Source organism: Chelonia mydas, chromosome 1 (assembly GCF_015237465.2).
Source record: "Chelonia mydas isolate rCheMyd1 chromosome 1, rCheMyd1.pri.v2, whole genome shotgun sequence".
Taxonomy (NCBI): Eukaryota; Metazoa; Chordata; order Testudines; family Cheloniidae; genus Chelonia; species Chelonia mydas.
In genome coordinates, this window is record NC_057849.1 from 255,205,874 (window position 1) to 255,216,105 (window position 10,232).

The 10,232-nt window shown below is 49.3% G+C and overlaps 1 protein-coding gene across 2 annotated transcripts in view; it reads left to right on the forward strand.

Annotated features, from left to right (window-relative positions):
- The first annotated feature begins 557 nt into the window (after window positions 1-557).
- The window catches only part of PICK1 (protein interacting with PRKCA 1), a 13,876-nt gene continuing 4,201 nt past the window's right edge, over window positions 558-10,232 (forward strand). The window contains exons 1-11 of one of the 2 annotated variants that reach the window (XM_037881350.2): window positions 558-816; window positions 1,808-1,901; window positions 4,064-4,175; window positions 5,103-5,231; window positions 5,357-5,423; window positions 6,789-6,878; window positions 8,376-8,429; window positions 8,537-8,599; window positions 9,044-9,177; window positions 9,735-9,827; window positions 10,227-10,232. The exon at window positions 10,227-10,232 is cut by the window's right edge and continues 45 nt beyond it. In XM_037881350.2, the coding sequence (XP_037737278.1) occupies window positions 1,861-1,901; window positions 4,064-4,175; window positions 5,103-5,231; window positions 5,357-5,423; window positions 6,789-6,878; window positions 8,376-8,429; window positions 8,537-8,599; window positions 9,044-9,177; window positions 9,735-9,827; window positions 10,227-10,232 (789 nt within the window). In that variant the 5' untranslated portion in view covers window positions 558-816; window positions 1,808-1,860. The remainder of the gene's footprint in view (window positions 817-1,807; window positions 1,902-4,063; window positions 4,176-5,102; window positions 5,232-5,356; window positions 5,424-6,788; window positions 6,879-8,375; window positions 8,430-8,536; window positions 8,600-9,043; window positions 9,178-9,734; window positions 9,828-10,226) is intronic. The other variant, XM_037881358.2, reaches the window with a different exon arrangement.

Here is a 10,232-nt window from a genome sequence, read left to right on the forward strand (position 1 = left end):
GCCTCACAAGCAGGCCTGGGGAGGCGGGGAACCATCCCCCCCCCCGCCCCGTCACAGCCGGAGAACCGAGGAACAGGACCGAGGGAATGACTCGCCCACGGTCGCCCAGGGCTGACGGAGTGACTCGCCCCTGGTTGCACGGCCCGCGGCACAGCTGGGAAAGGAGCCCAGGGCTGCCCAGGCCCAGTCCAGAGCCGGCGCCGCCGCCCCGCCCTTCCTCCCGCCATAGCGGAGGACGAGACTCGCGCCGTGCGGCCCCGGGGCCAGACGGGCGCGCGCTGGCGTTAGCCGGTCGCCCGCCGGCTTCTAGCCGGGCTGGGGGCCGCGCGCCCCGCCCCGCTGCAGGGGCCCAGGCAGGGGATGGGACGGGACGCGGGGTGTCGGCAGAGGCGCCCAAGCGGCCCCGCTGTGGCGAGGGAGCCAGAGCCCCGGCCTAACCGTCCCTTCCTCCGCCTTGCCTCAGTGCCTTCCCCAACATGGCGGCGGCGGCAGGGGGCGGGCCAGAGCTGGGCCCCGCCCCTTCCTCCATTGGTTGTCCCGAGAGCAGTCGAACACACTCCGTCTCTATGGCAACCCGCTCTCCTGTCCCCGCTCCTCTGTCTCCGAGATCCCGGCCCGTATTATCGCGAGAGGAGAGCGTGGGAGTAGCGGTCAGGTCTCTAGAGAGCTGCTCGCCTCGGCACGCGAAGCGGGGGTGAGGGGGAAGGAGAGGTTAGGTAGGAGGCTTCCGGCCCGGAAGTGACGTGGGGGAGCGGTGTTCTGACAGGTAGAGGCGGCAGGTGGATGCAGATACCCAGCTCGAGCCAGCCGTTTCCGGTGAGTGACTGACCCCCTCCCCCATTCCAGCTTTGCCAGCCCCAAAGGGGGCGAGTCTGAGGGGTCCCCATTAGCTCCCTGTTGCCCTGGCCTTGCTCTCCCCCGCCCCCCCACGGTAGCTGCTCCCGCCAGAGCTCCTGCCCCCGTGCCAGCCTGGCCCCCTGCACCTCGCCTGCTGTGTCACCTCACCCCGAGCACCAGAGAGGGATCCCTCAATGGTTGGCAGCCCTCCCACCCCCGTGCCGAGCAGCCACCGACCCCCTTGGTTCCCCAGGCCCCCGCAGCACCGAATCTGGCAGGAGGCCCCACAGCATGGGCACCTTCTCACAGACCCACCCCGGGGGGCGCAGAGCACAGGCAGGCTCCCCGTATCAGGTGCCAGCCACCCCAATGGCGTGACGGAAACTGGGAGACTCAGAACATGGTACGAACCCGGAGAAGAACCGCTGTGCGGTTACTGTGATAGCGGAGAGGGTGAAGCAGAGAGACGTTTGCTACACTCCTGTCTGAAATCTGAGGGAGCTGGAGAAAGATACGTCTTCAAACCATCAGAAATTAGAAGACTTCCTGTGAAAAAGCAGTGAGGGGAAATTGTGCGCCCCAGAATAACTGAAATAGTAAATGGATGAAGGGGATAAGACTCCAGATCCATTCAAAAGTGTTGTGCAAGCAGATACAACACACAAATAATCAGCTTCCAAAGTGGACTGTGTTCTGTCCTAGGCATTGCCAGTACTTGAATAGCTTGTGAAACAATAAAAACCAGCACCCTTATCCCCATCCCTAACCCAGAGTGGAGAATCAGAAGGGTCTGAAATATCTTTCTTCCCCAAGGCAGGAGAGGGATTGACAGCTCCATCCCCCGTTGGAAGAGAGAGAGAAAGGGGCTGACAAAGGGCATAGTTTGAGTCTTCAGTTTAGCTGCTGAGCGTAGATGAATTCAGATAATTAACTTTACCGGGTTTTGTTCCTTTTTTTTCCCTCTTCCCAGGCACTTTGGTGTAAACGGAGTGTCAGGTCAAAAGACCCCAGCCAGCCAGAGCGATGTTTGGAGACTTGGACTATGACATTGAGGAGGATAAACTGTGAGTGCTTCACTTCCCTTTCCCAACACCTGAATATCACTAAGAATATGTCTACACTACAGTGGGATAGCTGCAGTACTGCAGCTATGCTGTGGTAGTGTAGACACATATTACAGCGACAGAAGGGTATTTTCATCGCTGTAGTAAATCCACCCCTTTAAGAGGCAGTAGCTAAGATTGATGGAAGGGTTCTTCTGTCAACCTAACGCTGTCTACAGTGGGGATTAGGTCGACCTAACTGTATTGCATGGGACATGAAATTCTTCATAGCCCTGAGCGATATAGCTAGGTCAACCTAAGTTTTAAGTGTAGACGATGCCTAAGGAGCTGCAACCCAGACCTGCTCAAAGCAGGCAGAGTTGTTCGCTCCTGGTGATGTGTGTTGGACATCTAGGTTCATTGTTCAATTTTGATGTCTTACTCCCTATGGCTAGTGGGGATGGAGCCTTGCAGTGGTGGTGAGCAGAGGGGAAAGCTTTTTATTGCTCTACAATGACTCTTCCTAATTTGCTGATTGCACAACAGTGTGAATGTGTTCTCAAGGTGCGCGCTCTGCTGGAATGGTAGAGAGGGAAGTAGGAAGAAATGGTGGGAGAGTGTATCATCCTTAAGGCTGTGAGTTTGTCACAGAAGTCACGGATTCCGTGACTTTCCATGACTTCTGCAGTGGCCGGTGCGCCTGGCTCAGGGGCAGCTCAGGCAAGCCTTGAACCAGGCACACCGGCTGCTGCTGGGGCAGTCTCGGGCCCCCGCACCTCCCCCAGCAGCAGAGTCTGGGTGTGGGAGGGCTAGGGGGTTGGGGCACTGGATGGGGTGAGGCGGGCTCTGGGCAGTGCTTACCTGGGGGGTTCCCCGGAAGCGGTGACATCCCCCTCGCTCAGGTGATAGGTGGAGGGGTGGCCAGACAACTCTGCGGGCTGCCTCCGCCCAGAGCGCTGGCTTCACAGCTCCCATTGGCCGGGAAGTGAGGCCAATGGGAGTGGCAGGAGCAGTGCCTGCAGGCAGAGGCAGCAAGCAGAGCTGCCTGGCCATGCCTCCACCTATCAACTGAGCGAGGGGGATGTCACCACTTCCGGAGAGCCCCCCAGGTAAGCGCCGCTCAGATCCCGCCTCACCCCGTCCTGTGCCACAACCCCCTGCCCTTTCCCACACCCAAACTCTGCTGCTGGGGCGAGGGGAAGGCACAGAGCCAGGTAGGGAGGCTGTCAGCCCTGCCAACCCCCCTGCCTCCAGCACCCAGTGAGCATCCCAGGCTGCGTGTTGCTGCCTGCGTGCTCCCCTACCCCCCAGCAGGGGTCCTGAGCCATGTGCTGCAGCCCACCCGCCCTTCCCTCCCCCAGCAGCCAGGCCGGCCCCCTCCCTCCCCCAGCACCCATGGGGCCCCCAGGCAGCCCCCCTCCAAGTTTTATTCACTGGTATTTTTAGTAACAGTCACGGACAAGTCACAGGCCATGAATTTTTGTTTACTGCCTGTGACCTGTCCATGACTTTTACTAAATATACCTGTAACTAAAATGTAGCCTTAATAATCCATAGGTCTATGACAGGCATGTGGAGCTCCCCAGCATAACAGCACTAGAATTTTATTTGGAAATAAAAGGGTTTTTTTTGCAGGGTAAATAGAGGGACTCTTTATTTTGAGAGTAGTCTTCGCTGTCAGTCATATCTCATCCCCGCATATTTGTGTTGTGCATTTATTCACCTAACTCTAGCATAGAGAGTGAAAAAAATAGCCACCAAAATATTTGAGGGTCTTAAGTATGCTTCACAGTGTATCATGGAGTGTCTTTTCTATCTCTATTCCCCTCACATACACTCTGAAAAAGATACCTTGGGAGTTCTCTCTCTCCATTCACAGTGACAGAAGACAGAGGTGCCTAGTTTTGACCGCAACACTGGATTTGCTCACTAGGCTACTTCCGTTGTCACATATGTAATCATTAGCCTCTTGTTCAATTTAGTGATTTCAAATAAACATATCTAAATCATGTTTGGGCAAGGTCCTTCCAATCTGGGCTGGAAGGCTAAACAGCAGCGGTAATATGATTAGTTCAGATGAGAAGTATCTGGTATATTTTCAGATTATACGTTTTAGCTCTTGCATGCAGATACTGCTATACCAACCTGTGTCCGTGATCATTTCTCTCTCTATATTGTTATAGTGGGATCCCCACCGTTCCTGGCACAGTAACCTTGAAGAAGGACTCTCAGAATCTGATTGGGATCAGCATTGGGGGAGGAGCACAGTACTGTCCCTGTCTCTATATTGTTCAGGTGGGCACTCATGGAAGAGGAAAATATTATGATTGTCCTTGTGAAGCAATGTTAAACTTGACAGACGGAAGTTACGGGGGGCATGGAGAACCTTATATTTTCTGCTTTTGTCAGAGTGCGAAGCATCCTCTTTCTTTGCCAGCAAACGGAAGTTTCTCACACTCGCTGGGAATAGTTCTGGAAGGATAGAGTTAAGGCTCCTAAATTCACCACGTCCTCCTGAGAATCAGCAGAGTGCTGGGAGCATATTAAAATTCAAAGGGGTTGGAGGGGGGGCGTGCCATATGTGATGTACTTGATCAGTGGTTCTCAACCAGGGGTATGTGTACTCCTGGGGGTACTTAGAGGTCTTCCAGGGGGTACATCAACTCATCTAGATATTTGCCTAGTTTTACAACAGGCTACATACAAAGCACTGGCTAAGTAAGTACAAACTAAAATTTCATACAGACAATGACTTGTTTATACTGCTCTATATGATATACACTGAAATGTAAGTACAATATTTATATTCCAATTGATTTATTTTATAATTATATGGTAAAAATGAGAACGTAAGCAATTTTTCAGTAATAGTGTGCTGTGACACTTTCATATTCTTATGTCTGATTTTTGTAAGCAAGTAGTTTTTAAGTGAGGTGAAACTTGGGGGTACGCAAGACAAATGAGACTCCCAAAAGGGGCTCAGTAGTCTGGAAAGTTGAGAACTACTGTACTAGATTTCAAGAAATCCTGCCGTAGATGATGCACAAAGTAGAGGTGACAGGCCCCAGAAGGAACTGGGTGCTCAACTTTCCTCACATCCATGTGGGGTATCTAAGTGTTATGGGTTGGGAAGGGAAGCAAAATAGAGATTGGCCCATAAATAAGACTAATTGCGCTCCTTTCTAGCTCCATATTTCCTCTAGTCTTCCTCTTCTCTCTTAGGTGTTTGATAACACTCCGGCAGCCCTAGATGGAACTGTGGCGGCTGGCGATGAAATCACAGGAGTGAATGGGAAGTCAGTAAAAGGGAAAACCAAAGTGGAGGTGGCCAAAATGATACAGGTAGTAAAGGTAAGAAGTAGGAACAGTCCAGTGGAACAGGTCGGGTCACAGATTATAAACTGTTGTCCTTCAATAGAGGAGGTCCCTGCTGCTCAATTCCAGAACAACAGCTCTGGCTTTGCTATTCCACCCAGGGAGAAGTGACGATTCACTACAACAAACTCCAAGCTGACCCAAAGCAGGGCAAGTCCTTGGATATCGGTAAGACATGCTGGTTTCTCTCTCTCCCTTGATATGCAGGGTCGGAGGAGGGTGGTGAGGAGATCCCAGCCAAAATCAAAATCAAACTTTGTTTCAGTATTTGCTGTTATTTTGTCTCTTTTAAATGGACACAAGCTAAAACTTGGGTGTTTTGGGTTTTTTTTTTAAAGTCCTTCCCTGTGTTACTAATACCTGACTATTTAAAATTAAATTAACTTAATCAGTTTTGCTGTTGCTTGCTTTCTGCATTGTGTTCAGTTTGGACAGTGAAACTCAACTAGTCAGTTTCACATACTGTTTTTCATTCAGTCTGCCATTGCTGATGTTTTTAGATTTCTGACAGTGCCCGGAAAGATTTCAGTCCGAAACTCCTGTCTTCAGTTAATCTTATTTTAGATAATCATTATGTCATTTCTCTCCATATGGGGTTTTTTAAAACTTTATTTTTTTAACAAAACCTACATTTTGAGTTTAACCTACCTGAGTGTCTCCTTTAAACATGACACACTCTGGAAAAGCTGAACAGGGCATATAGTAAAGGGCAGCCCCTCTTATTTATTTCTTTGGATTTTCTTTTGTTTTCATTGTCCCCTGTTAGTGAAGATGCTGACAAACAAAAGGAAACTCAGACAAGAGCAGCCAAAAATGCACAGGGGCTGGGAAATGGATTTCTGAGGAAAAATAAGAGCAAAGTGCCTGATTTATCAGAGGTGCCAAGTATCCACAACTTCAGCTGACATCACTGGGAGCGGCAGGCATTCAGCACTTCTGAAAAATCAGGCCCTAAATACATGTAGAGTAGTCATAGGATTACAAAAAGGGAATAATTATCTTCAGGAATCTGAAGGGTATGATCACCAAACAGAGAGGAAATGTTAAGGATGGTACAAAGACTTTTAACTAAGAGTCATGAGAGAAAATTAAGCAAAGGGAAAATTTTGGCTGAGCACTAAATCCTACTTGGCCTTACTCTCACACTATTCTGTTAACTTCTTTGGAATAAATCAGTTGAGTGAAGTAAGCAAGATGTGGTCTTGAATGTCAAGACATATTTCCTGTGGTGAGATCTATTAGGCTGTGTCTTCCAAAGGAAGTTGTGGAAGCCACATTGCCTGGTGTATATAGGACTTGAATAGAGCACATATTGTAGCAAACATACCTGCATTGGCCCAGGTTCAGATCTTCCCTGCATCTAATTTCTGTGGCATTCTCTTTCGGTTCTCTGCACAGTCTCCTCTGAGCTTGGCTGAGTTAGGCTCAGTCTAGCCAGTTTGGTACCTGAAACTTGAGTTTTGTTAACTGTTTTCTTTGTGACTGTGGAAATTACCGTGATCCTGAGTTTTGACACGTTTTTGGGGGGTGTAGTGTTGAAGAAAGTGAAGCACCGATTGGTGGAGAACATGAGCTCGGGTACCGCAGATGCCTTGGGACTAAGCCGAGCCATCCTTTGCAACGGTAAGCAGCTTGCAAACTGTACCTTCCTGTTTGGCTGTTGGCAATGTCAGTTAAGCTGGTATCCAATAATGCTATGGCGGGCAATGTTAAGCTGGAGCCCAGTGGTACTGTGGGGGCAAGGGGTCTGACTAGGGCAGGCACCTCTCTTGATACTTGCATGAGACGCAGTCTCACGTACTTAGATCGCAGGACAGTGAGAGATTCCTGAGTGTTTTTTGTTGTGCAGTGTTGCGGCGTTATGACTGCATGGCAATGCAACCTCGCGGCATTTTGATTCAGTGACACAACAATCATTTTGCAAGGTCAAAATAATTATACCAAGCAACAGCCCTCATATCTGCTAGTGTCCTTCCTATCATTTCTTTAACTGTATTCTGACTGCAGGCATTTGTTTCAGTTTTGTTGTGTCGTGTCACATCTTATAGTGACCCTGTGTGAAACACACTGCCTGCAAGTGTGCCAGGTGCATAATAAACCTGGATTCAAAAAAGTCTCCCTGGCTGAATGGATATGTCCCTCATAATGGTGTCAGTCACACCCAGAAAATGCAGTTCCCTCTGCAGTCCCAAATGGATATGGCAGTTCTGTACTTCCTGTGCTAAACGGCAGGGTAGTGTGCTGTTATACAGCTGCCACCTTCCAATCTGGATGTAGCTGCATTTCAGTGGTGAATGAAGTGATTCTCCATTAACCCTTTCATGTGTGTTAAGAATGGAGCTTTTGGTCACCTGGTTACAAGTGTAGGGAAAACAACTCTTCCAATTACTTGTGGCCCAGACTTCAACTTCTAATAGTCAAGGAGTTCACGACTGTCCATATGTTCAATCCCAATTCCCAAATAATAAATTAATATGTTAGGCACTGTGGGATGTCTGGATAAAAGATGTTGTATTAGTGTCTGTCAGGCACTTCTTCATGTACCACCTCTTCTGTCTTAGAATAGTGGTAGAGCAGAGGTGGGCAAACTATGGCCCGCAGGCCACATCCGGCCCACAGGACCCTCCTGCCTGGCCTCTGAGCTTCTGGCCTGGGACGCTAGCCCCCGGCCTCTCTCCTGCTCTTCCCCCTCCCCCGCAGCCTCAGCTTGCCATGCCACCGGCGCAATGCAATCCACCGGTGCTCCAGGCCATGCAGTAAGGGAGCAGGGGGAGTTGGATAAAGGGCAGGGGAGTTCAAGGGGGTGGTCAGGGGGCGGGGCTGTGGATAGGGGGTGGGGCAGTCAGAGGGCGGGGAACAGGGGGGTTGAATGGAGGTAGGGGTTCTAGGGGGGCAGTCAGGAAGGAGAGGGGGGTTGGATGGGGCGGCAGGGGCAGTTTGGATTTATTTATAAAGTTTTACCTGTTGGGTAAGGAACCGGACTTTTGAGGAGGTGGAGAGAGGGTATTTTCAACCATTAATGTAAAATAAATGCCCTCTCCTTCAGCCACTCACATCCCTATGTTCCCCTGGACTTCAGCATCATAACCACCTGTTCTCTGGTTCTTTGCTCCCCTCTAGATGGATTGGTAAAGAGGCTGGAGGAGCTGGAGAGAACCGCAGAGCTGTACAAAGGTAAATTGCCCTCTTTTGTCAGACATCTGGATTGGGATTGGAGGAGGGAGGATATACTCTGTTTCAGTGGGATGATTTGTATGTTCTCTCTCTTTTCCCCAACACAGGCATGACAGAGCACACCAAGAGTCTCCTTAGAGCTTTCTTTGAACTCTCCCAGACACACAGAGGTAAACAGACTGGAAGGAATTCAGTCCTCAAACTTGTAGCAGGCTGACCGCCCTAAGATGGGGGAGTGGATGGTTATGATATTATCAGATCTCCGAAGCATCAGGCCTAATCCGTACTTGAAACATGACCCCCAATGAAAACTAGATACTGTAGGAATGAGTGAGGAAGTGGTACACTTCCTTCTGAGTCAGTTCAGAAACAATTCCCTAGCATGGCGTTAATGGGCACTGTGTCGCCATACGTACCATCTTCAACGGGAGACATTAGTGAGTCGCTGACTATTTGTGGTCTTTAAGGAACCTATGGCATTCTGCAAGAATAGGATTGTTACACTGCTCCTGGCCAAATTCTAGCTTGTGGGAATGGTCTTTAGTATCGGACATGGAGGCTTCTCTCCAGATAAACCCCTTCTCCATCTGTATATATTTTTTTAATTTGCTCAGCATTTGGAGATGTTTTCTCGGTCATTGGTGTACGGGAACCACAGCCAGCTGCCAGTGAAGCCTTTGTGAAATTTGCAGATGCCCATCGCAGCATCGAGAAATTTGGGATCCGCCTACTGAAAACTATCAAACCGGTAAAGAATCAAAGCACAGGAGAGGGGATTGGCATCAGCATACAGGAGAAAGGAGCAAAGGGGGGAGAGGAAACCAGAAATGGAGGAGTTTGAGGGTCTTAAAAATTGTGATGGGAAAAATTAGAAACTTTCTTTAAAGGAACTGTCTAGACAGTTAAGACAGAGTAGAAGTTGTAAATGTATCTATAGTTTGCAGAGTTATTTGAACATGGTTGTTCAAACTTCCCCCTCGGGCCACCTGCCAACTAGGCTGTCGCACTTGCACGCACACTCTCCAGTATGCCTATCCTTCTCTTGGAGCTCCACATCTGTTGATAATGTACTTACATCTACACAGTTCCTTCCGACCTTGAGTTCTCTGCTAAGACTGTCAACAAAAGGGAACAAATAGTACCAATCATGCTGGTGACTTCTGTGCCATGGACACCTGCCCTGCTGTGAACGAGACTGAGAGTACCCTAGCTCATTGCACGCAGGCCATCAAGTCCTTTTAGCTCCCTTTTAATGCTCCTTTTCCTCTTGAGCCCTGTAACTTTACTAACATGTTTTCTTTGCAGATGCTGACTGACCTCAACACGTACCTGAACAAAGCCATTCCTGACACAAGACTGACCATCAAAAAATACCTGGATGTCAAGTTTGAGTACTTGGTGATCTGTTCTTTCTTTTTGTTTTTGTTTTTAAACATCTGGTAGAGATTAGGTTTTACAGAATCATAGCACATGGACACAGAGAAGACCTTAGGGAGAGACAGAATCTTCTGTATGTCTATCCAGAGTCCAGGATGTTTTGGGTGCTACTGTAGTATAAATAACAAGCCCCTTCCCCTTCCTGCCTGCCTGCCTGCTTCCCCTTTCTCCAAACGGGGTTCATTCTCCATCTGAGATATTGCATCTGGTCCAGCTGTGCTTCTCTTAGTGTCCATGGCCACACCATTTGAGAAGGACTTGAAAAGCAGGGACAACCCCCTACACTTCTGATTGCCTGGAAACTAGGTAACACGCTACTTTGTGTGGTGAAGACTTTTTTTTTTAACCCTTCCTTTGTAGTCTTAC